The 27,618-nt window shown below is 35.7% G+C and overlaps 2 protein-coding genes across 2 annotated transcripts in view; one reads left to right on the top strand and one right to left on the bottom strand.

Annotated features, from left to right (window-relative positions):
• PRMT9 (protein arginine methyltransferase 9) overlaps window positions 1-3,647 on the top strand; it is a 39,308-nt gene extending 35,661 nt beyond the window's left edge. Inside the window, exon 12 of the mRNA XM_026499443.4 lies at window positions 69-3,647. Within this exon, the coding sequence (XP_026355228.2) occupies window positions 69-284 (216 nt within the window). The 3' untranslated portion in view covers window positions 285-3,647. The remainder of the gene's footprint in view (window positions 1-68) is intronic.
• On the bottom strand, window positions 1,898-27,618 carry TMEM184C (transmembrane protein 184C). The gene is made up of 10 exons (XM_026499444.4): window positions 27,400-27,618; window positions 19,975-20,105; window positions 19,840-19,876; window positions 18,687-18,892; window positions 9,023-9,097; window positions 7,820-7,913; window positions 5,076-5,188; window positions 3,547-3,646; window positions 2,873-3,044; window positions 1,898-2,662 (listed from the first exon to the last, which is right to left on the bottom strand). The coding sequence occupies exons 1-10, from the start codon at window positions 27,616-27,618 to the stop codon at window positions 2,397-2,399; spliced, it is 1,413 nt and encodes a 470-aa protein (XP_026355229.1). The 3' UTR covers window positions 1,898-2,396.

Below are 27,618 nucleotides of genomic sequence, written 5' to 3'. Positions count from 1 at the left end.
CAGACTTACTTATCCAAGCCTACTCTATTTACTCTGATGAAATTTTCATGATTTCTTAATTTTCATAGGTACACATTTGTAAATCTGGACAAGTGACTGCCATTCCCTTTTGGTATCATATGTATCTTGATGACGAGATTAGGTTGGATACTTCAAGTGAAGCCTCCCACTGGAAACAAGCTGCAGTTGTTCTAGATAATCCCATCCAGGTGGAAATGGGAGAGGAATTAGTACTCAGTGTCCAGCACCACAAAAGCAATGTCAGCATCACAGTGAAGCGATGAAGAGCAGTTTTCTAGTGAAAAACTATCCAGGTAGAGCAGCAAGTACACAATTCCGGTCTGAATTAGTAGTGGAATTGTAATCACAAAATGAGGGTATAAAGATTTAATTCCTTGTAATGGTCAAATATTTTTTAAAATTGATTAATAAAGTATATTTAAAAGATCTTAAAGAGGAGCATTATTACAAAGATATTGCTGCAAACTTCCTTTCTCTAAAAGGCTGTCATTAATTTTTCAAATTAGGAAAGTTTGTTTTTATTGCCTGGTTGTACTTACACTGGTTTCAATTTTGCTGAATACTTCAGTCTATACTCTAAAGCTATAAAGATAAGGGATTTGGGTCCCATCTTCATTGTCCTGTGCCAGTAAATAAAGCAAAACTTAACTTTTTAGGCACCTTGGCTTTTTTTAAATCCAAATTTCTTAATTGGGATACATCAGAAAGTTGGCTTCCGCTAAAGACTGAGGGTTATGGTTACCTGTAAATTCCAAAGTTGCTTCTTTTGAATACTCACTATACTTCTGAAATTCCTTGGGCTCTGTGTTTTGAGAATGCAAACTTGAATTCAGAATTTAAGCTATAAGCTAAATATAAGAGAGTAAAAGTTAGGGATGAAGTAAAATCTGTAGGAGGCAGCATTTTTTCCTTTGGTCTACTTTGCAAAGAAAATTAAACTGGTAAATTCAAGAAAGAGCTAAACCTAAACCAGTATTTTTTAAAGTTTTGATCTGGATGCACAGTAAGAAATACATAATAATTGGCTCAATTTTTAAAGACTTGCAACAGGGAGATGAATAAGGATGATTACCGTGCCTTGAACATACTGTGTGCTCTTTGTAAGTAAGCCACAAAGAAAATAAGATGCACCTTCTCTCTACATTGCCTACATTCCCATTGCCTCTAGTATTATACTACCCAGCTTTACTTTCAATAGAAATGTTTATAAATAGTGGACAGAATAAAGACTAATTGCTGTGAACCAGTACATAAATGTCAATGTGTGCGTGCATAAATATATGAAGCAAAGATTCTGAGAAAATATTTATTCTTGCTATTTGTAACCTCCTACTCTGGCACCTTCTAGATTTTCAGTATATAATGTTAAACATGACCCAGTGGGTTGTGATTAGCAATTAGAGAAACTCCATCCTAAGTAATAAATGTCTCCAAAATAGCACCTACATGTCTTCTGACTGTGGTTTAATGAATAATTAAAGACTACTCAGCCTAGCTTTATGTTTGCTGACACCCTTAATAGCACTGAGGAAAAGTAGACTCCATTTCTATCACAAGTTTCTTTCTTACTCTCCCAGTCTTCTATCCAGTTTATTCTTTTCATTTGAAAGTCATGGATAATCTGTTAATCTATTAGCAGTGTTGCAAGTAGGATTTTTAGATACTAGTTGTTTTAAAGATTAATATCAGGTCCTAGCTGTTTCTCCTAAAAGGAATAGAAGATACAGGTATCTTTCATTGTAGGTATGTTTAAGGTATGTAAAGGTATTTTTGACCTTTAACCTTTTTGGACTTAAGTTCTTTTTTGCAGTTCCTTTAATCAAGAACTTTTTCTAAAAACATTAAGGGTTTAAGTTAAAGAATGAGAGACAAAAAATTGCAGAAAATAAATGATAAATTCTTATTTATTGAAAGACATCCAGTTGAGAAATAGAGAAATAATTGTTAGGCATATATGGCACATGATTATGATTAAGTTCCACTAATTCATATTTCCAAATTACGCTTTCTGCTAAATCCAGAGCATCATAGTCATGCAGCAGTGGTAGGAAGCATTGATTTTTTTTTTTTTTAATGTCCATCCTCTTGATAAAGCAATGTAACATCAGGAACATTTAGTAGAGTCATTTTCTACCATTTGAGTATGTGATACTCTAATGTTAAGAAATCAAGTCTAAGTCTAGGATATTTAGACTGATTATCTGTGATATAACAAAACTCAGTCAGTTATATAAATCCAGTAGTTGTACCTGGCTTTCACCTTGTGTTGAAATTTTCCATCATTTATGGCTTGTCCCAAGCACAAAATCCTGAGCAATGGGATACCAGGTAATGAAGTAACATGGTAGCAGGAGCAGTTTGCTTTTGCATACTGTTCAGGAGGCCACAGATTTATCTATAAGTTCTTTTTTCTCTTCTGTAGTATCATTACATATTTCATCAGATATATTAGCTGTAGTAGGGGTAGTCTGGGGAGTCACAGTGTGTCCAAACCCTTGGTAGTGACCCATGGGTGAAGGTGGTACAGAAGAGGCAACAGAAATTGCATCTTGTGATGATGAGGACAACAAGCTTGTATGTTCATTTTGATCTTGATCCTCAGGAAAAAACTTTTTCCTAGGATGTCCCATGACAGTCCTTCCTTTAAAGTAATAGAAAGGTTTCCAAGTTAGCCAAAAGTTATTTTTACCACTATAAACTTACCATGTGAGTGACCCCTCCCGTCTCTCAATTTGAAGAGTCTTATTGGTACTGCTTTAAACAGTCTTCTCATCTTTTAAACAGCTACTAAATTGCTCTAATAGGAGAACTACAATAACCTATTTGGATGAATGAAATGGCTGATACTTACCAACATGCCTTACTTGTTCAGAAATGTCATCCCTAATATCTGAAACATCCCACATGGCGAGAAAGGAATCAAAGCATGAGCCCTCTTCTGCTTCTTGGACATATGGTTTATATGAGAAAGTGTAGTGATGAGCAATAGCAGCAAGGAACATCTCAATACAGATGATAAAGTCCTACAATAATAAAAACAAAAATAGCAGCCATCTTTGAGCTTAAATCTAGTTTTGTAGATAAAGGAAAAGCACTATCTTTCTCTCTTCAAAAAATATTTCAGTATCAACAGCTGTTTTATCCCCCATAAGGTTACATTTTTTCATTTTCCAAAATAATTATTTTTGACCTCTTAAAAAAAGGACAAAATAGCAAAAATTTAAATCTATTTTATACTACCTCAGTCAAGTGTGTTTTAGCAAAGTACAATGCATTCTCAATCCACTGCCCAAAGACTAAGAAGAGAAAAGAACAAAGAGAAAATGACTAGGAAAAACAAATTCTAGGTTCTTTTCCTGGCTCTACCACAAATTAGTGATGACTAGGCTCTCTAGGGTTCCCCCATTTCCTCATCTGTAAAGTGAGGATAATAGTACCTCACAGCCTGCATGTTGTCAGGTTTAGGAGATAATATGTAAAATGGGTAAACAGTAAAGTTTTATTAAATTCATAGATAGCACTAACCTGGAGTCCTGTAGCCACAGCTTCTACAGTTTGCCATTCCCATGTATGCTTTTCAGAAATAACGCCAACTTTTACCAACAAAGCAATAACTACTGCTTGCCTATATGTTAGGAAAAGGTAAACGCCATATCTATATCAAGCATAAAATGAGCAGTTGTTTTAAAAATAGGCCATTTTAAAAAGTTAAGCCCCAGTACAACTTGTGGACTACTACTACTACCACCACCCCCACCACCACCCCCACCCTGTCTTCACAGCATATTCCCAAAGACACTGTATAAGTATACTAAATATATTTATTTGCTTTACAAATTTGTTCTTCTAGTACGGTTTCATCATATGAATTTTGATTATGCTTTCTTATACACATGGAACTTCAAAACTTGGTTTACATGTCTTTCTTTGTTTTGAAAGTATATACAAGTAATTAAATTTTAAGTTCTTCCTATACACAATGCCCACAACCATGAATAATAGGCATTTAAAATAAAGGACAGGCACTTAAGTGTTATTTACACATGTATTAATTAATTATTCAGATTATTTTTTAAAACATTTTGAAACCAGTCTTGTTGGAAGTGCTGGAACTAGACATAAACTCAGAAGGCACAGGACTCCCAAGATGGGAGTCATATTGAACATTTCAAGCACATCCGTGGCTATGACCCTAGGTTAAGTTTAAACAGCTAATAATGAGAGAGACAGGTTTATATAGTTCTGTATATAAGAATTTTACTTCAGTATTGCTTGTAATGATGAAAGAATTAGGAGCAACCTAAATGTCAAGAGGAGAGTAGTTAAAAAGTTAGATCCACAGAACAGAATACTTAGTAAAAACAAAAAACAAAACAAAACAAACACCAAACGATAAGAAAATTATATCCTCACTTTACTAACAAAGAACTATATCCACAACATACTGAATGTATCATTGAGTTCTGCAAGTTTTTATGGTATGAAACTCTTTCTGTGGCATTTTATATGTGACATTATCTGTACCACAATGTTACTCATTCTTTCTGGGTGGTAGGATTTCAAGGATTATTCTTTTTCCCCTTTTTGTATTTGTATACTGTTAAATTTGGTGTATTTGTTTCTAGGTCCCCTATCACCCACCTCTTACTAAATTGGGACCATGTACAGTTTTGCCTTCTGCTTTAAAAAATATATTTTACTAAGTAAATGAACATTACCTCACACTATTAAATATTCTTATTATGCTTATCTTCCAAACTGCAGACTATTCTTTTATATGAAAGGACCATCATATATTTTTTAATGATTCCTCTAGTGCTGAGACAGTTAAGTTGTCTCAAGTTATTTTCCTCTTATAACTGTTACGGTGAACATCTGATTATTTCCTTATGAAAAACCAAGAAGGGCTAAACAGATGAACTTTTTAAAAGGTAAGTAGAGGCATATTAATTCATTTTCTATATTAGAACTCTTTTGAAAATCCTCTCTAATCAACAGTTTTATTGCCCTGTAGAAATTGAGAGCATTTACATTTAAGAGAAAGTAACACTTACCAAAAAGAGACAAAAACCACCAGTTTTACACAGAGAAATTTGCCAACAGGTTGGATTGGACTCAGTTCTTCCTTCAGTACTTTATAAAATAGGAGCAGACAATACATGGCAAACTAGAAACAAAATTAACAACAGTTAAACTTCTTCAATAAGAATAACTAAATATGGTAACAGAAATAATATAGTTATAAACCAGAGAGAACTGGTACAGAGTAATGTTTTAGGCAAAATCTTCTAGGCTTTCTATTCTGTTACTTTTATTTTTATTATTATTTTTTTAAGATTTTTATTTATTTGACAGAGAAAGAAGAGAAGCAGGGGGAGGGGGAGAGGGAGAAGCAGGCTCCCTCTGAGCAGGGAGCCAGACATGGGACTCGATCCCAGGACCCCAAGATCATGACCTGAGCCGAAGGCAGATCCTTAACCGACTGAGCCACGCAGGCACCTCTATTCTGTTACTTCTAGATTAATAATGAGCTTGCAGAGTTTACTATGGATGAAAATATAGGATATGAAATTTCTCAGAAGAGATGCATAATGTCTTCCCTGAAAATGGTTTTCAGTATTCACTTATGGGGGGCCATAAAGAAAACAATGAACAAATGACTATCATAAATGGAAGAAAAGGCCCTCATTCAGCCCAAATAAAAATATATCTATCTGCTTATTAGACAACACAGTAAGTACTATTTGAATAAAATTATGACCATGAAATATGAAAGTAAGGAATCAGGGAAACAATTTTTTCTTGAGAGCAGTATGTTAATCCAGCTCAATTTACTTTTTTAAAATAAGTGTTCAAGACTTAACTTATTTTTAGAAATCAGTTGTAACAACCTAGTGTATTGTACATAGAAATAAACATTTCCCTAAAGGTTTAGTTTTTCCCATTAAAATTATATAAAATGTTCATTTAAAATATTTTAGAATTTGAAAGCAATAAAGAAAAATACAAAGTCGTCCATAATCCCATTATCTAACCATTCCCTTCTACACATAAGGTGCTTTTTAACAGGTATCATCAACTAAATATAAAATTTTGTTGCCCGACTTTTACCCCACTTAAAGTGTGTTACTTTTTCTTTTCTTTTCTTTTTTAAAGATTTTATTTATTTATTCGACAGAGATAGAGACAGCCAGCGAGAGAGGGAACACAAGCAGGGGGAGTGGGAGAGGAAGAAGCAGGCTCATAGTGGAAGAGCCTGATGTGGGGCTCGATCCCATCACGCCGGGATCACGCCCTGAGCCGAAGGCAGATGCTTAACCGCTGTGCCACCCAGGCACCCCTAAAGTGTGTTACTTTTTCATGTTTCATGAGGATTATTATTTTTTAAAAGATTTTATTTGAGAGAGAGAGCAAGTGAGAGCATACTCACCGGGGTGAGGGGCAGAGGGAGAGGGAGGGAGAGAATTTTAAGCTGACTCCCCACTGAGTGCTCAATCCCATGACCCTGACATCACAACCTGAGCCGAAACCAAGAGTCGGACGCTTAACTGACTGTGCCACCTAGGCATCCTCATAAGGATTATTTTTTAATAAGTGCTTAATATTTTGGCCAGTGGAAGAACCATAGTACATTTAAACAGTCCCTATCACTGGGCTTTGCAAGGTTTCCAGACTTTTGCTATTACAAATGATAGGCTGTATACACAAAAATATTCAAACCAAAAATACGACCATTTTTTGAAGCTACATTCCCAGAAATGGAATTACCGGTTCCAAAGAATATGAACATATGCGAAAGCTTTCAATGCACAGGCATATAATTATTATAAACATCAAATATCACATATGCATGCCACTGCACCTACTATTTTGTTGAAAACATTACCTGAAGATTTTAAATAAAGTGCATGTTCTTAGGCCAAAAGGATCAGACATTTATTTGAGAGACAGCACAAAGGGGGGGGAGGGGAAGGACAGAGGGAGAGGGAGAAGCAAGCCCCCCACTGAGCAGAGAACCCAACACAGGGCTCGATCCTATGAGCTGAAGGCAGATGCTTAACTGACTGAGCCACCCAGGCGCTCCAGTTATTTTTTAGAGCATTTCAGTTTCTAGAACCTCATTTTTTTTAAAACTTGGCATTCGCAATTTTCCTTTATTTCAAATATTTGAGAGAATTTTAGTCTCCCATTTTTATTCAAACCTAGTACTGGGGCGCCTGGGTGGCTCAGTTGGTTAAGCGTCTGCCTTCAGCTCAGGTCATAATCCCAGTGTCCTGGGATCAACCCCTTACATCAGGCTTCCTGCTCAGTGGAGAGCCTGCTTCTCCCTCTCCTGCTGCTGCTCCCCCTGCCTGTGCGTGCACGCCCTCTCTCTCTCAAATAAATAAATAAAAACTTAAAAAAAAAAAAAAAAAAACACCCAAACCTGGTACTATCATATACCAATTAGGCATTTTTTTTTTTTTAGACACAGACATTGTCTCTTATTGAGTATGCCTACGTTATGTGTTTTTTAAGGAGAGCATTGTCCTTTTATTTATGATATCCACACAACTATGTAATGACTACCAGGACCAAATGAACAAACAAGAACAACCAGGTCAAGGTAAAAGTCACCAGATAATTTACAAAGATACTATATCTTTATGTATGTATAAAGACATGCTAAAGTTTCTTCAAGTTCTTTCCTATAAATTGAATTTCAAAATTAAAAAATAACAAACTTTTTCCCAAAGAAACCTCTAAGAAAATTTAGAGTCATACATACTAATTTAATACAATTAAAATTAATACTTACCAATTGTGACATGTTGTTTATTATAACCAAGTAAGTCCAAGCATTTGAAAAGCTAAAGTTCCCTTCATCATATATACCAAGCAGCTCACAGATTCTTAAAAATGGTAAAAATGAGATTTATGGTTAACTAAATCAAAATATATTTTAAAACACAGCACTGACAGCAATACTTAAATTTAGAAGTTAGTTATTTAAAAGACCCTATAGATAATCACTTGATTTTTGGTCACAGAGGTGGTTTAAAATTAAAGCATTTTTCTAGTAATGCTACCATATGATTATTCCCCAACTTAAATCCAAAATAAGACACATACATTGAATCAGAAGAAGTAATTACTAGATTAAAAAAAAATATGTTGCCTAATTTTGAAAAGCCTGTTGTTACAGGCATATAATGCAAGTCTATAAATACAACTATAATTTTTTCCCCAAACTATCTTGGGAGGTAAATTTTATGAACACCCAGATCTAAGAATTAACTTATATGATTCCTGCCCCTCCCCCAGTTTCCTTTAAACTGCTGACAAATAAAGCATACCTTCAAAATAAATTAGCTTTAATTCTAAGGTAAATGTTACTAAAGAATTGCTAGCTCAAAGGTAGAATAAAGAATGCTCCTTTTACCTTTCTTCCCATTCTTCTCTGAATATGTGCAATATTAATTATGATTCCCAGATAAAACACGCAACCTACCCACTTTATCTGATATTCTTAAATTTTTACGGAGTAGTTTTACCAGATAGCTTAATGATATACCATTTTACCTCGTCTCCTAAGCCTCGACAGAATTCTTACAAAAGAAAAATGATTCATCCTTGGAATACGGTACTCATGTTCTAAGTTAACGATATAGAAAATAAAACCATATACAGAACCTAAGGTAGCATACTTTAACTTGATGTAACATATGTTTTTGTAAAGCTGTGTGAACATTAATATTAGGGGAAAAAAATTTTTTTAAATGTTTTCCAGAAAGCTGTAGGGAATGTTATTTAGAAGAATTCTGTGGTGATTCTTTGCTTATAAATGGTCACCTTATTTTAACATAGTAGGATTTCTATATACTATTTTTTTTTTTTTTACAACAGACTAGATATATATCCTAAACCAGTAAATTAATGCTCTTTGTATATCTATTCAGTTCTAGCTGAAGTCAGAGCACAAGGATTTTAAAAAACGATAACATAAATTCTTTGTACTTACAAAGCAACAATGGTGGTGAATGGTCTGACCACAGTATACTGCAATACACCCAGTTTGCACCTGAACAGCAATACTCTGCCAAAGGAAAAAAAAACAAAACTTAGCATTTCAACTACTCCTTTAAAGAATACATATTTCCTCCAAAGCCCCCCGAATTAAAATCATTTTCACAAATGATGCCATATTTATATTTAATTCTTTTAATTTAATCATTCTAAATGGCAACTGGGGAAGAATGTGGATGGTAGCAAACACTTTATTTATTTTTAAAAGATTTTATTTATTTATGTGAAAGAGACAGCCAGCCAGCAAGAGAGAGAACACAAGCAGGGGGAGTGGGAGAGGAAGAAGCAGGCTCCTAGCAGAGGAGCCTGATGTGGGGCTCGATCCCAGGACTCCGGGATCACGCCCTGAGCTGAAGGCAGACGCTTAACGACTGCGCCACCCAGGAGCCCCAAGCAAACACTGTTTAAATGCTGTTTTTTAAATTACTTGATAGTTACACCCTCTGAAAGATTTCCCTTTCTGTGTTCAGTCTCCAGTTCTTGATTACTACAGCACAGAAAGAACAAAAGTGTGTCCCTGTATGTTTCTGGAACAAAGACTGAGTAACAAATGAACTGTGTGCATGTATATGTGAAAGCGTATTCAGAAAGTATTATTTACATTTAAGGTTCAGTTTCAAGTTTGGAATTTAAATATCATTTCAGAGATTATCACTGATTAGATATAATGAAAGGACAAAGATCCTGCATAAACAATTTTTATCCTATTGCTGGGCTCACTCAACATAGGTGAAAATTCACAAGGAGTAACAAAAACAAAACAAAGTCCCAAAACAAAAAAGGCTCTCTGACAACCTTGTGCTAACCTTCTTAAAAGACCAAGTTGCTCTGAGAGCAAATGCTTTATTTAGTACTACTATCAGGAGAACTGATTATCAATGTTATGTATTATGAATCCCCTAATTTTAAGAATTACATCTAGGGGCACCCGGGTGGCTCAATTGGTTAAGTGGCTGACTCTTGATTTTGGCTCAGGTCATGATCTCAGGGTCCTGGGATCCAATGCCTTATCAGGCTCTGCAGTCAGCAGGGAGTGTGCTTGAGGATTCTCCCTCTCCCTCTGTGCCTCTCCCCGCTTGCTCTCTCTCTCAAATTAAGAAATAAATCTTTAAAAAAAAGAATTCCATCTAAACTGAGAAGATTGAGAATCTGGCATACAAGCCTTGAGGTGTTGTGTTAATAGGACTGAATAAAGAAACTGTTGGGGTTCTATGCGCTGAGAGCCTTCTCCCTGTTGAGGTGGTTCACTCCCACTTATAGCTAAGTGTGCCCCCTGTGGGGGCCTACGGGGTGCACTTGGGCTTGTTCCAAGACCTCTTGAGAATCCCTTGGCTATACTTGCTGTGCTTCCTGCCCCATACTCTTTATAAACGGAGTAAAATTAATTAGCAACCTTTGAAAGCTGTAGACAATTAATGAACTGGAAGATGTATTTGAAGAAATTGCCCAGAATGTAGCAAAGGCTGAGACAAAGAAACAAATGTGAAAGAGAGTTATAACCAAAGAACTGAACAGAATCAGAAGATCTAACATATATTCATAGTTACAGAAGACAGTGGACGAAAGGCAAAATCAGAAGAGATTATGGCTAGGAACATTTCAGAACTGATGAAAGATATGAATCTATAGGTTGAGACACCCTGTAAATTAAGCAGGACTAAAACAGAAACAAAACCACCTAAATACTTCATAGTCAATCTGCAAAACATCAAAGATGGGGGTCTATAATGGAATAACAAATTGACAAGAAAAGCTTAACAGTAATAATTGAAGCCAGAATTAAGTAGAATAAAATCTTCAAAATGCTTGGAGAAAATTCCTGTAAACATAGAATTACATCCAGCAAAATTGTCTTTCAAGAATGAGGGCAAAATAAAGATAGTTTTGGATAAGTATATCTGAGAAAATTTGCCACTGATGGACTGACATTAAAGGGGACTTTTAAGGGCCAGACTTTAGAAAGAAGGAAATGATTCCACAGAGGGCTGGAATGCAAGGAGTGTGGAACAAGTAAACTGTTGTTTTTTTTTTTTTTTCCCAAAGATTTTATTTATTTGTCAGAGAGAGAAAGCAGGGGGAGCGGTAGGCAGAGGGAGAAGCAGGCTCCCTGTTGTGCAAGGAACCCGTTACAGAACTCGATCCCAGGACCCTGGAATCATGAGGTGGGCCAAAAGCAGACACCTAACCAACTGAGTCATCCAGGTGTTCCAGCAAATAAATTGTTAATATTTGTAGTTAAATCTACAAAAAAATCTATCTGAAAAAATGTCTAATTTTTAAGATAGATTTTTAAGTAGCCAACAGTAAATTTTAGACTCTTAGTAGTCATAACACCAGAAACTGTAACTTTCAAACCAGTAGTAAAAACTGGAATAAGAAAAAAAAAAAGAGTAAGAAAATGAAAACAGCAACAATAACAAAGTAATTAACTACCAATGGAATCTCAAGTAGCACCTGCAATCAGGTTGATACAGCTGCAGTAAAATACATATTTTCATTAATACGTAAAATAGTCAAAGATTATACCCCATTTTGCCACCATATGAGCTGTGAAAAAGCTTTTGGTTTTCAAGTTTTAAAAAGTATTTTATAATCACAAACCTATAATATACTAATATTTGTTACACGTGGGTGTTATAAAACAGATTTTTCTTTTTACATTTGTATTCCTCTAATATTTGGAAAACTTTAAAATTGTTTATTAAAATCTTTATTAAAATGTGGATTCCTGAACTGGATCCAAGAACAGAAAAAGGACATTAGTGGAAGAACTTGGGAAATCTGAAGAATCTGCACTTAAAAGTCTTATATCAATGTTATTTTTTTTTTTAGATGTATTTATTTTAGAGAGAGAGTACATGTGCAATTGGGTGGAGGGGCAAAGGGAGAGGAGAGGAAGAGAATCTCAAGCAGACTGAGCGTGGAGCCCAAGACGGGGCTTAATCTCACGACCCCGAGATCATGACCTAAGCTGAAATCAAGAGTCTGATGCTTCACTGACAGACACTCAAGCACCCCACCAATGTTATTTCTTAGTTTTGATAAATGTACCACGATTACATAAGGTGTTAAATATTAGGGGAAACTGGGTGAAGGGTGTATTAGAATCTGTCTTGTCTTTGCAAGTAGCCAAAGTCAACAGAAATACAGAAAAGTTGAATAACACGTAAGACTGACTCCATGGATATAAATATAACATTCTCTTCAAGCATACAGGGAATCTTTATAAAAACTGATCATGTACTAAAGGACACGAAACAAATCTTAACCAATTCCAAAGACTGTCTCAGAGTATATTCTCTGACTGCAATGAAAAGAAATAAAATGAAAATCTACCCCCAACTCCAAAGTGTTTGGAAATTTAAAAATATTCCAGAATAACTCCAGTAAAGAAAAAAATCCCAACAGGAATTTAAAAACATTACATGGAATGATAATGAAAAAACAAAATACAAAACCTGGGATTTATGTGGTGATGGGATAGTAACTAGACTTACTGTGGTGAACATTTTGCAATACATATAAATATTGAAGAATTATATTGTACAACTGAAATTAATATAATGTATGTCAATTACATTTCAATTAAAAAAAAAAACCCAAAAACTGGGATTCAGTGAATGTAGAACTTGAAGGGAAATGTATAGTTTTCAATGCAGTATTAAAAAAGAAGGGGGTGGCTGGCTGGCTGGCTGAGTCGGAAGACCATGTGACTTGATCTCAGGGTTAAATTCAAGCCCCACATTAGGTGAAGATTACTTAAAAAAAAGAAAGAAGACAGGCTGTGTAAATTAGTGAGCTAAGACTCTAACTAAAGTTAGGAAAAGATAGTAAACCAAAAGAAATGGGAAAAAGGAAGTAAAATAGGACAGAAATTAATGATAGAGAAAACCAATATATTACACAGAGAATCAACAAAGCGAAAAATCAGTTCTTTTTAAAAGAATTTTATTATTTTTATTTTTTTAAAGATTTTATTTGAGAGAGGGAGCGAGCAGAGTGAGAGAGAGCACAAGTGGGGGAAGGGGCAGAGGGAGAAGCAGACTCCCTGCTGAGCAGGGAGCCTGATTTAGGGCTCAATCCCAAGACCCTGAGATCATGACCTGAGCCACCCGGTGCCCCCAAAAATCAGTTCTTGACCAAAAATCAGTTCTTGAAAGGACTAGTAAAAACAGGCAAACTTCTAACAAGATTGTTCAAGGGAAAAAAAAGATACTAATAGCATTAGAAATGGAAAAGGAGTCATAACAACAGATCCAGAAGGGATTGAGAAGATATAAATGTATGCCCATAAAGATTTATTTATTTGAGAGAGTGTGTGTATGGTGTGTGCATGAGCAAGGGTGGGGGGAGCAGGGAGGAAGAGAGAATCCCAAGCAGACTCCCTGCTGAGCTTGGAGCCCAACTTGGGGCTCCATCTCAGGACCCTGAGATCATGACCTTAGCCGAAATCGAGCAGGACACTTACCTGACTGAGCCACCCAGGTGCTCCTGCCTATACATTTTAAAACTTTGTTTATTCTGCCTAATTCCTAAAAATTACATTAAAAAAAAAATGATTTCAGAAACAACAGGAAGCCTAAATAGTTCTATACCTGTCCTTCCACAAAGTCCAGGTCTAATCTTTCATGTTATAGTTACAACTCTTTCTGTGACACACAAATAAAAGGTGATAATGCCTATTCAGGGAGTGTGACTTGGATATGAAAATCAGACAGGAATAATGTAAAAAAGGAAAATTATAATCTAATCTTACTCATAAACATAGATGTAAAAATTCTGAACAAAATATTAGCGAACCAGGGGCACCTGGGTGGCACAGCGGTTAAGCGTCTGCCTTCGGCTCAGGGTGTGATCCTGGAGTTATGGGATCGAGCCCCACATCAGGATCCTCTGCTGTTAGCCTGCTTCTTCTTCTCCCACTCCCCCTGCTTGTGTTCCCTCTCTCGCTGGCTGTCTCTATCTCTGTCGAATAAATAAATAAAATCTTTTAAAAAAAAAAATATTAGCGAACCAAATCTTGCGATGGAGAAAAGCAGATGATACATCTTTTTTTTTTTTTAAGATTATTTATTTATTCATTTATTTGACAGAGAGAGACATTGAGAGAGGGAACACAAGCAAGGGGAGTGGGAGAGGGAGAAGCAGGCTTCCCGCCAAGTAGGGAGCCTGATGTGAAAAAGCCCAATGTGAGCTGTGAAAAAGCTTTTGGTTTTCAAGATTTTTTAAAAAGTATTTTATAATCACAAACCTATAATATATTAATATTTGTTAAATGTGGATGTTATAAAACAGATTTTTCTGTTTACATTTGTTCGTATTCCTCTAATATTTGGAAAACTTTAAAATTATGGATCATGACCTGAGCTCAAGGCAGACACTTAACGGCTGAGCCACCCAGGCGCCCCCAGATGATACATCTTAATCACTTTGAATTTATCGTCGAAATGCAGGGGGATTTAACATTAGAAAAGCTATTAATCTAATTCACTAAATTAACAGGCTAAAGGCAAAAACCAACCACCTCAATAGATACAGAAAAAGCATTTGATGAAATTTAATCATTTACTCGTGATTAAAAATTCAAACAAGCTAGGAGTAAGAGCTCATTTAACTTGATAAAGGATGCCTACAAAACACCTTTAGAAAAATAAAATTCAACTACATTTTATAAGAATTCCCTTTAAAATCAGGAATAATGCAAGAATATCTAGAGATACTCACCAGCACAGTGAGAACAAAGAGAAATGTATATAATAACCTGGAAAGCAAAGAGATCCTTCACTTGAAGAACTATCCTCACAGAGAACTTACAAAGATCTACAGACTAAGAAAACCTAACAGGACTTTTGGATACAAGACCAATATGGCAAAACCGATTGCCTTTCCACACACTGAAAGCAATTAAAATGATTTTTAAAATATATGTTATTTATAATAGCAACAAAATACATTTATAAAATCAATAAAGATACACAAGACTTTATTTGAGAAAAATGTACTTTACTGAAAGGTAAATGAAGAGCTAAATAAGCAGAAAGCTAGACCATATTCACAGGTAAGACTCAAAAAATCATAAAGATGTCAGTAAAGACGGAGTTCAATTACAATAAAAAAATCCCAACAGGTTTTTCAAGCAACTTGACAAACTGTTTCTAAAGTTTATATGTAAGAGCAAAGATCCAAAAATAGCCAAGATAATAGGGTCAGGGCACTTGCCCCTCACTTCAAAGCTTATTAATAACCTGTAGTAGTTAATGTATGGAATTGGTCCAGTAATAGAAAAGTTAACCAATAAAACAGAAAAAGAAAAACCAAACCCAAAACAAAAAGCCACAAACAGACCCACACGTGCTGAAACTTCACATGTGACAGAGATGGCAAGATCAGGGAGGTAGAAGGGAAAGAATTAGCTAGGACAATTAGCTAATGGAATAAAATGAAGTTGCATTCCTACCTCACACAACATATACACAAAACATCCAATGTTTATACATCTTAATGAGAAAATTTTGAAATCTTTAGAAGAAAAGCACAGGACAATGTTTTTATAATCCTGTAATTGGAATAATTTTTTGAACAAAACAAAAAGTATTGACTATAAAATAAGATAAATTCAACTATATTAAAATCAAATTCAAAACTTCCATTTATCGAAAGATTTAATAAAGGTGACAAAGCATACCAAAAACTGGAAAAGATATTTTCAATACACACTAAACAAAGAATTAGTATCTGAATATATAAAGATCCCTTATAAAGCCATGACACAGACAACCCATTAAAAAATGAGAAACAGAAACAAACATTCCTCAGGAAAGATAACACAAATGGTTACTAAACATATAAAAAGTTGCTCAACCTCATTACTAATCAGGGAAATCCAAATTAAGACCACAGCAATATACCACTTTATATCCTCCTGACAGGCAAACATAAAGAAGTCTGGGTAATTCCGAATGTAGGGGAGGCTATAGTGCAATTGGAAGTGTTTTACACTGTCGGTGGGAAAGGAATATGGTACTGCCACTTCAGAAAACAATTTACCACTAACAAAGCTGAACAAAACCTAAAGACCTAACATGCCACTACAAGGTATTTACCCTAGAGCAATTTTTTTCAAACTGTCAAATTTAACTTGGTAGTCCGCGACCTGAATTTTAAAAACAAGAGAAAAGAAGGAAATATATAATAAGGATCAGTACCATTTCACGGAAACATTTGTTTCACCAGTATACTAAACTAGTAGGTAAACTGTTTCCTCTCCTCTCCTGAACATAGACAAAACTTAAGGTTTATTGAAAGAAAAACTCATCGTGCTTCACTGTTTATGTTACAGCAAGAGGATAAAAAGCAGACTTAGTTTTTTAAATCAATTAACAACTGCAAAATGGCCATGGTATTTACATCTTATAACCAAAGGACTATACTGAATTATCCTAAACAGCAATAGCCTGATTAAGTATCAGATTTGTAATACCAGTTACCTACTGGAGGAAGACTGGTAACCTACAATGTATTTATACACAAGAGGCATTTTATTATTACTAAAACCATACTTCCAAACTGCATAACTTTGGTAAAAATGTTTTTTCAAAGGAAAGAATACCTCAGTTATAACTATGGATGCACTGCTGACATTATTCTGGCAGCAGCTGTCAGAATTCAAGAGTCTCAGGAAAAAATGAAACCAACACAAAGAGATTTAACAAGGATAAATATAATGGTGTAGTTAGGAACAAATCAATTGCACAAGCATAGAATATGGGGATTTTGATCAGTAGCATCATTTGAAAAAGGTTTGGGGTTTTAGTGGACCACTAGCTAATTGTGATGAGCCATTCTGAAGATACAGCTAGAGCGCCTCATTTTAGGTTCTATAGTATTAGGAGAAGAGTCCTAATCAAAGCCAAGCCATCATCATCATTATATTTACTGGAACACTGAAATCTCTTCCATCCTTCTCCACTTGCAATTAAGTCTACAAAGAGCACAGTAATCTCTGAAAATGAAATTTGGGCACTAGTCCTCTATTCAACATCCTATAATGGCTTTTGATTTGACAAAGACTCTCTCCTGACCAAACTTTAGACAGGACTCCTCTGAGTTGTCTTTTCAACTAGGCACCATTCTTAGGCCCTTTGGACTAAGTCAGACTAAGCAAGAATACTGCTAAGTCATCTGCCTACCCTTGATACCTGATTACCCTTGATATTTGATAAGCTCCTCATCCCCCAGTCTTGATGTGTAAGTGCTTGGTCTGCCCTTAGGAAGAAATTCTATTATGCCATTTAGAGAGAATCCCCCTCTCCTTGATGTCTCCTCTTAGTAATTTTCCATCCAGTGATCACCTCAATCTGCTCATTAGCTACAAATCTGTCGATATTGTATCTGTTGCTGAGACAATATCTCCTCCCCATCCCAACTTACAATAGTTTTCCCTTACTATTCCTCTTTCATAGTCTCCTGTTCCTTTTCCTTCATAGTATTTCTGATTGAAGTAACCCTGTATTTGTGTCTTCATTTAATTCCAAACGTCTGAACAAAAATGTAGGTTCCATGAGTTCTACATCTGTTATATGCACTAGGATATATCCATATACTGGCACACACTCAGTGCTCAATACATATCAAGTGTGTTAATAAACACATTAAGAGCTTATTATCTAAAAAGCTAGGTAGCTCCCTGTCATTGCAAGTGTGTAGAGACATTTTCAGTCCCAATGTTGTACAAATGGTTCTATGTTGCATGGTAGGCAACACAGGTATCCCTAGGTTGTATATCTACACTGATTACTATAACTCCAAATCATTCCAGTTATCTTGACCTGCAACTTTCATCTTATTCCCCATTACCAGTGATCAAGTCCTACGAGTTCTTCAGTTGCAGTCTCTTTCCTTTCTATTCCAATTTCATCCCTCTTTTCAGCTTATCTCACAAATGGACTACTATAATAACCTCCAAATTTATTTCCCCATCTCTGGAATCTGCCTCCCCCTAATGCATTCCGTATAGTATTGCAAAATTAATCTTTCTAAAATGGTATCTTCAAACGTTTCCTTGCTGAAAAATACCCAATGGCTCATTCATATAAAAAGTGCAATCTTAGCTTCAACTGAAATTTTCAGTCTTTATTTTCCTTTATTGTCCTCTATGGATATATAATAAGGCCAACAGCCCATTATATAACACTATTTCTCCCATTTCATATCATATGCTGTTTCTCCACCTAGACTATCTTCTCCCTGGATCTTACACCTGATTTTGTCATTAACTAGCTATGTAATCTTGAGTAAGTTCATCTCTGTAGATCCTGGGTCTTGATAGTAAAAGGATGTTGATAAAATGGTTTATAAAGTTTTTTCCCTGCAATTTTCTATTTAGGATAAATGATGTACAAGAGAGTACTCTGTATGTGTAGATTATAAAAATGTGTTTTCTTACTCTTTAAACTTGACTGTGAACTACTTGAGGGTAGGAACTCTTCTTAAACTTTCTGTCCTGCTCATAGTACTTAACACACTGCTTTGCAGACAACTGACTGATACTTAAAAATTCTGTCTAAATACATAAAAAGATTAAAACCAAACATACTTACTCTCCCATAGTCCATGGTGGACAGCAACATAAAGGAGGGAAATGTTTCTGCTGATCTTTGGCTTCAAGGATTAATACCAGATTTGGATACCGGTTAGTTAGATAATTGGTAAGGAATCCCATAAAGTTGTAAATGACATAAGCTTCATAACATTCTCTGCAGGTATCCACATATATTGCAATGCTGGGATATTTCAAAGCTATCCACTGTGAAAAAACATAGATGTTAAAAATAGTTGCAGCTAAGATAAAACGAACTGCCATTCTAATTCATGGTAATCATAATTTTTAAACTTGAGATGTTTTGTCACATATTTACATCAAACTTTCTAAAATTTATGACAGCTACCAGATAATTTTTGAAATGAATTTTTAAAATCAATAAACATTTTGGATACTGGTAAAAACATTCATGCTGGGGGGTAAGTAGTGAATATGAAGAAAGAAGCTAAATTACTTTGTTATTGGGTTCTTAAATATAATCTGAAATTTTTCTTGAGATCATAGAAAATGCAATTAAAGACATTTCCTTTATATTTAACCAAATCAAAGCAGTCATCTGTGACAACTGCATGTTAGAATCCATCAGGGAAGGGTTTTTCCCCCCCCAAATAAAAGATTTAATAAACAAAAAGGATGATAATATAATTTTATTTTTTTTATTTTTTTTTTTTTTTTAAAGATTTTATTTATTTATTTGACAGAGATAGAGACAGCCAGCGAGAGAGGGAACACAAGCAGGGGGAGTGGGAGAGGAAGAAGCAGGCTCATAGCAGAGGAGCCTGATGTGGGGCTCGATCCCATAACGCCGGGATCACGCCCTGAGCCGAAGGCAGACGCTTTAACCGCTGTGCCACCCAGGCGCCCCAGATAATATAATTTTAAATATTACATTCTTTAAAGGACTAAGAACTAGTACTTGGAAATTTTAAAAGATTAAGCAAAGAAAATAGCTATAGGTTTTTAAAAATTTAAAACACCCGTCATACTTCATCTTTTTATTAACATTAAAAACAAGTGAATCTATTCACTTTTCTTATTAATCTGACTCCTTATTGCCAAATAATAAACTTTCATTACCTTAAGCACTCTGTAAATATTGTTGTATCATCAAGGAAGTCCTTAGCTAATGAGATAAAATGAAACATACTTACACTATCTAAACTGTATATGGGTACCATCCAAAGAATCCTAGTTGGAAAGCAAAGCATAAATTAAAAACATTTTATATCATATTTACGAAATAAGTGAACATAACATTAGAAGAATTAAAATTTATTAAGATTTACCTTATTATTGGTTTCTGTAGTTCCGGTTGTGTATAATGTACTAAATGTTGCAATATCACCCAGAGCGATATAGGTATAGTTAAGAGCAAAAAGATTCCAGCAATAAACCAAGCCTTGGTGTGTATTCCAACCTTAAAAAAAAAATGAACATATTAAAATAAATCCTGATATTAAAACTAAAAAGCTAAACAAAATATTTTTATTTCTTAAATTTATATTTATTTGATTTTTAAGGAGGCCCAACATTTTCCAAATATCTAGTGGCTATTTTTTTTCTTTTTCAAAAAATAGCCTACTTTTGCTTTTGCAGAGGGAGAGGGAGAATTTTTCCTTATGGGGCCGAGCATTTTTCTTTGTGAGGCCTTTTGTAATAGCACTGTATACCTTAAGAATATTAACATCAGATCATTTCTCCTCAGCTTGTTGTCTGTTATATTTGATTATTATTGTGTTCGGGGATGTATAGAAGTTTTTAAATTTTCCCCAAGTCAAGTCTAAAAATCTTTTTTTTTTTTTTCATTTTATTTTTTTGAGAGAGAGAGAGAGAACACACGCCTGTGCAGGGGGGAGGTGTGTGGGGGGAGAGAGAGAGAGAGAGAATCACAGGCAGGCTCCATGATCAGGGCAGAGCCCAACACAGAACTTGATCTCCTGACCCTGAGATTACGACCTGAGCTGAAACTAAGAATCAGACACTTAACCAACTGAGCCACCTAGGTGCCCGCAAAAATCTTTTATGGTCTACTCCTTTGCTTTTATGTTTGGAGAGTTAAAATCCTACCTACATTTTCTGTGAACTTTATTGTTACCCAACATATTAACAGAACATGCTCTGAGTGTTGCCCAATACTCTGCTTAGTGTTTTACATGCATTATGTCTTTTAACCCTCCCGCTTGATAAGCACTGCCACAACTACTGTCCAAGCAAACTGTGTTAATACATGCTACTCCTCTCATATACAATATCAACTCAGGATATTACATTTTAAAAAGCTCTAATTTCTTTTTTTTTGGTCAGTATCTGATCAATATTTTATCCTCTAAAACTCAATTTCTAAAAATATACTTTGAACTACTCTTTTTTTTTTTTTTAAGATTTTATTTATTTAACAGAGAGAGACAGAGCATGAGCGAGGGGGAGGAGCAGTGGGAAGAGGGAGGAGCAGACTCCATGCTGAGCAGGGAGCCGGATGCAGGGCTGGATCCCAAAGACCCTGGGATCATGACCTGAGCTGAAGGCAGACACTTAGCCAACTGAGCCACCCAGGCACCCCTCAACTAACTCATCTTAAGGTAAAGTTGAAGTAATTCACTCACTTCCTGGAAAACAACAACAACAACAAAATTTCTGTTCTGTGGGGCCCTACAGAATGAATTTTATATTAATTTATGAATTCACTCTTCAAGGCAGGAGTACAAGTTAATGCTAACTTTCTCAAGGAAAAAAGTAGGCATTTAATTTTGGTACTTTTGAGGTCTGAACAGTTAATTAAAAGAGCTGAAGTCCACAACTTCTAGTTTTACTGTTTTGAACAAGATTATTTTTTTTCAACAGGGGTATAAAAAACAAAAGTATAGAGAACAAATGTATTTTTTACAACAAAGAACTTCTACACTAAACAATATGGAAAACTTGAAATGCAAATACAGTTAGCCCTTGAATAATTTGGGAGTTAGCACCTCCAACTCCTGCACAGTTGAAAATCTGTTTATAATTTTTGCCTCCCCCAAAACTACTAATAGCCTACTGTTGACCATAAGCCTTACCAATTACATAAATAGTCCTTTAACATATATTTTGTAGATTACATGTATTATATACTGTTTTCTTACAATAAAGCAAGTAAGCTGGAGAAAAGGAAATGCTATTAAAAATCATAAGAGAAAATACATTTACAGTACTACACTGTATTTATCAACAAATATCTGTGTATAAGTGGACCTGCAGTAGTTCACACTCATGCTGTTCAAGGGTCAACAACACAAGAAGTCCTGCTGAATGCTGGAGATTAATCAAAACAGTAAGTGGAAAGCAAGTATATGGAGGTGAAGATTCTAAAAGGAATGTCCGAGCAATCATTTTCTAGGGATTTTTGCTTGGCTCAATTTCATTTAAAATTGAGTACAGGTGGTCCCAGACTTACCTGGTTCAACTTGCAATTTCTTGACTTTACGATGGTGCAAAAGTGATATGCATTCAGTAGAAACTGTACTTCGATTTTCATCCTGTCCTGAGTTTTTCGCTGTATGGTATGATACTCTGCCCCTGATGTGGGGCAGGGGCAGGGAGCTATAGCTCCCAGTCAGCCATGGGATCACGAGGGTAAACAATCTGTACACTCACAACTTCCTGTACGTGTGATGGGGTTATACCCCCATACATCCATAAACCCTCGTGGTTGAAATGCCCTAAGCTGAAACTGCATTTAATGCATTTAGCCTGCCAAACATTATAGCTTAGCCTCGCCTACCTTAAACATGCTCGGAACCCTTATATTAGCCTACAGTTGGGCAAAATCATCTAACACACAGCCTACCTTATAATAAAGTGTTCAGGATCTCGTATCTCAAGTAATTTAATGAACACTATACTGAAAGTGAAAAACAGAATGGCTATATGGGTTTAAATGTATCGGTTGTTTACCCTGATGACTGCCTGACTGACTGAAAGCTACAGCTTGCTGCCAGGGCCCAGCATCATGAGAAGAACATTATACTACACAGCACTAACCCAGGAAAAGATCAATATTCAGAATATGAAGTATGGTCTCTACTGAATGTATACTGCTTTCACACCGTTGTAAAGTCAAAAAATCGTAAGTCAAACCATCATAGTTGAGGACCTTCTGTACCCACACAGCCATTCTGTTTCTTACTTTCAGTACAGTATCCAATAAATTACATGAGATACTCAATACTTTATTACAAAATAGGCTGGGTTACCTGATTTTGCCCAACTGTAAGCTAATGTAAATGTTCTGAGCATATTTAACGTGGCTAGGCTAAGCTATGATGTTTGGCGGGTTAAGTGCATTAAATGCATTTTTACAGACAATATTTTCCACTTATGATGGGTTTATCAGGACATAACTCCATTGTAAGTCAAGGAAGAGCTGTATTCATTTTAATGATGACCTAAAATAACGACAGCAGGATATCGTAGATCATCTCTCTTATAAGGCAATAATTAAGAACAGTACTATCAAGTAATATTAATGCCCACATTTGTTTTTAGAATTGCCTTAGTGCCAACTTGGTGGTAGACTTAAGAAAAAAATGATGTGCTTGTGACTAATAAAGGCCAAGCATCCTCAATGTGCTATAAAAAAGAAAGTTACTTCCAAATGATCATAAAACAAGTGACTAGAGAACTGAGTCATTTCAGTAGAGTGAAGCCAAATTAAAAAAAAAAATCTTACATCACAGAGTCAGTACCATTTTTACACTGCAGGTGATAGTTTCAGAAACACATCATCTGTCCACATTAATGCCATTAATTTGAATCATTGGTTTTATAGTTGTTTTGACTTCTGAGCTACCTAAAAGAGCTATATGCATTAGAAATTTTATCTGTTTTGTGTGCGCAGCACATATATTTAAGAAATATAATAAAATAAGTAAATGTCAGGTATCTGTAGAAATTAATACAATTATTACCTTTATTTTAATTTACATTTATTTCTAAATAAATTATTCACACTTGAGACACACTGATATGAGGATATCAGTAACATTATTAGACTTATTGTCCATAAGCAGGGTTGTTTTGATTCACAAAACAAGGAGCAGATAAGTAGCATAGATTTTTTTTTTTCCTAAGGTAACTTGAAGATAGTAGAGAGGAAAGAAAAAACCATTAAGGACAAACATCCAGGAATGAGTTAAGTGAACCTGAGCCAAATGCTTTCAGAGCAGAGAGGAGAGTGCAATAAGAGAGTGCTCTCTGGGTCCGATCCTCAGGATAAGACAGGAGCATTTACATGAAGAGTACTCCTTAGGGGTAGGGTAAAATGACCGCGGAGTAGTGTGCCAGTATGTGTGCATTTAACTGACTGGATTTCCATTACACATGCTCAGCCAAGCAAGAGACAGAAGTAGTTTATGTAGAGCAGATGGTTATCTTGCTATCCAATAATTAAGTATATGCCCCACCATGGGCATGGGATGAGCTCTATGAACTTCTTGTTTTCTACAATCTCAGTTCCCACTGACTTCTCACAATGTAAGCACAGGATTCTAGTGTTTAAAAGACAAATGTTTTTCATGCTCAAGCAGGTGTATGTGACTCTGCCTTAGGTGCTCAACTGAGAACCTAATTCCAACTAAGATGTTATTCCACAAGAAAAAGAATTGCTGCTCCAAAGCAACAGTGAAATTTTAAAAACAACAGTGATAATTATGGCTTACTGAACACCTACTAAGTGGCAGGCCCCATGTTAAGCATTTTAGGTACATAAACACATTTAGTGAATAATGATGAAGAGAATGATATATTGCATATAATGCACTTAGCACAATGTCATGTTAGCCACTATCTCTGTTTCAGTTTTCACATCTACACAATGAGGACAATTCCCATGTTCAAGGGTTTTAAGAAGATTAAATAAAATTATACGTAAATCTTGGGGACATGCTCTAGTTACTGTATGTAACCTTAAAAACAAAACATAACGAGAGAGAAAAAAAAAAAAAACCTTCTCTAACCCACACTCCTATCTACAATGCCATTCATTTCTATGGCCCATTTGAGTCAAAATACTCAAAACAAAAACAAACAAAAAACTTGTCTTCATATCCTGATACCACTTCCTTGCCTCACATTCATTCTTCCAACAGCTCCCTCTAGTTTCCAGCCCTTTCAACTCCACTGAAACCATTACTAGGATCACCAATGACCCTCCTATCTTATGAAAACCAACAGACGTCTCAGTAGCACTGGACACTGTTCACTATTTAGTTCCTGAAACACTCTCCTGTTCTGGCCTCCATCACCACTCTTTTTGGCATTCCGTTTCCTCACTAGCTGATGCTTCTTTTTTGTTAAGTTCCTATTCCTCTAGCAGATTTCTAAATGTTGGTGCCAGGTCCTCAGCCTTTATAATCTCATTCATCCTGATGGCTTTATTTTTTTTCCCAAAGATTTATTTATTTATTTGACGGAGAGAGAGTGCGCAAGGGCACAAGCAGGGGAAGTGGGAAAGGAAGCCTGACTCGGGGCTCTACCCCAGGACTCCAGGATCAGGACCTGAATCCAAGGCAGGCACTTGACTGACTGAGCCATCCAGGCGCCAACCACCACCTCTGTTCTGACAACTCTCATATTAGTATCTGCAGCTCAAACCTTTCTGAGCTCTAGACTTGCCTATCCAACTGTGTATCTGACATGCCCATCTGATGGTCTCTCATACACCTCAAACTAAATGTCCAAAGCAGAACTCAATTTCTGTCAAACCTGTCCCCACCAATTTTCCACTTCACTAACTGGCATCACCATTTACCCTGTTGTTCAAGATAAAAACCTCAGTTGTTCTTGATTTTTCTCTCATTGCCTCTCCTCCCCAACCCAACCTACTGTCAAAAGTCTTGTTTCTTCACTGCCAATGATACTTAAAATTCAGTTTTCCATCTCTATTTCTGCTATCCTGATTTGGGCCATAAGTCACTGTAACTCAGGCACCGATGACCTCTTAACTACCATAAAGAGCTTTCCAACGTCCCTTTACTTCAACTTAATTTTCCATAGCTGGTTGTGGTCTTTCGAAGATGCCCACTTGTCCATTTCTTAGATCTTTTTTAGTTTCTTCCACAGCATTTTGTACAATTTTATTTTATTGATTTGGGGTTTTTTTTTTTTTTTTTGGTTGTACTGGTCTCCACCACTAAGTTCCATGCAGCTGGGTGCCAGGTTTTTAGCTCTCACCATATAGAACACAAGCCTGATTTATCACTGGGATGAAGGAAAGCTTGCAATTTTTAAACAGGGTAGCTGGGTGACATTTGAAGAAAGACCTGAAGGACGTAAGGGAATAAGAATACCATCTGGGGTAAGAGCATACCACGAAGGGGGAACATTTAATGCAAAGGCCCTAAGGAGGTCACCTACCCCACGTTTGAGCAAAGTCACTGTGGTAGAAGCCCAGAATTGGGGAAAGTCAGACGTGGATGAGACAGGGGTGGTGTCAGATTATGTTGGGCCATAACAGCCATAGTTAGGAATATCGCTGTCAATCTGGGACACTGAGTGATTGGAAAATTTAGAGAAGAGGCACATAATGTAACTTACGTTTTAATCAGATACTTTGGCTGGTGAATTGAGAAGAGTCCAGACAAGACATGAAGAGAATTTGGTTCAGGGTGTTTGCAGTAGAGATGGCAGATTAAATGTTCCTTAAAATCTGGCACTTAAAAACTACAGTTAACAACTAAGAGAAATCTTGAACTAGGTTGATATTATACATAGTAGCCTTAAAAGGAGTTACTATACCACACTCCAAAAAAATACTCCCAAGTAAAAGATACCTATTTGTATTAAGATGTCTATATTTGAATTGTGGTAGGCAAATTATGAGAATAACCTAAATATCTAACAAATGGGGAATATCTAATGTAGTGGAATATTATATTAGCATTAAAAATAACTACATAGGTTATGCCAATATGGGAAAGTCAACAAAATATAATTTAGTGAACATAAAGAAAACAAATATATATTAAACTGCATTTTGTTTAATTATGTAAGAACCACTTCAATAAAAAGCCTAAAATAGCCACCACGGTCTTGCCATTGCTCTTGTAAAATAGGTGTTGCTAAATAAAAGTACTTTCTGGTATTTATTGACTTAGAATTTAAAATTCATTATACAATTTTTATAAAGTACCCATCTAAGTTGAGTATTTACCTTGGGGTTTTCCAGTTTGTAATACTTTACTGATGTCACAATAAGAATATGACATAAAAAAATATACAAGGGACTTTTTGCAAAATCTTTGTGAGTTAAGAGTTAATTCATAAGTAAAAACAGACTACAAAGTTAAACCAACTAGAAACCTTTAATTCAGGAAGCTTGTTAAATGCTAATAAAATTCAATACGCAGTTTTCAGGTAGTTTATTTGATCTAGTTAAGTCCAATGTCTGAACAGATCAGATTTCAGGAATTACCTTACTTTTTGGTAATTGATGAATACTTGCAATAGTGCTCTTCTAAGCAGCAACTTAATATATTCTAACTATTTTCTCTACCTGGTCTTCCTTCCACCTGCAGCATGCTCTGAAAAACCGTGAACAAGAAACCAGACAGGTTTATCAACTACGACTGGGGTCATTTACATATTTTCAGGATATCAAGTCTGGGGCATCTGGGGTAAAAAATGAGCAACCTTAGATGGACAGGACGGTAGAAGAAGATGGTGAAGGACCCTCTTACCTCCAGCTTCTGTAATTCCCACACGCATAGAGGAACCGCAACCACTATGGACACCAGGTAGATGACCACCGCTAAAGGTCGAATCCACTGTCTCCAGTTCCTCCAGGTACAAGTGCAAGGCATGTTTCCGCATAAATCAGCTCCAAGTAGCAAGGAAAAAGAGCTCGAAGGAGATTGTAATGGGGAGCCCTGTTCTTTGGCTGTTTTGTCAACTCGCAT

The sequence above is a fragment of the Ursus arctos genome, unplaced genomic scaffold, assembly GCF_023065955.2.
Source record: "Ursus arctos isolate Adak ecotype North America unplaced genomic scaffold, UrsArc2.0 scaffold_11, whole genome shotgun sequence".
NCBI lineage: Eukaryota > Metazoa > Chordata > Mammalia > Carnivora > Ursidae > Ursus > Ursus arctos.
The sequence above is the reverse complement of the archived record's forward strand: the minus strand, read 5'-3'. Positions and strand labels throughout refer to the sequence as shown.

Bases quoted from the DNA above. Each gene is read 5' to 3' on its own strand.
- TMEM184C (XM_026499444.4), bottom strand. From the start codon at position 27,618: ATGCGAGTTGACAAAACAGCCAAAGAACAGGGCTCCCCATTACAATCT. The intron at 20,106-27,399 runs GTAAGAGGGTCC...TTTTTTTTTAAG, and splicing joins GGGAATTACAGAAGCTGGAG to GTTGGAATACACACCAAGGC. The intron at 18,893-19,839 runs GTAAGTATGTTT...GTTTTTTCACAG, and splicing joins CCATATACAGTTTAGATAGT to TGGATAGCTTTGAAATATCC.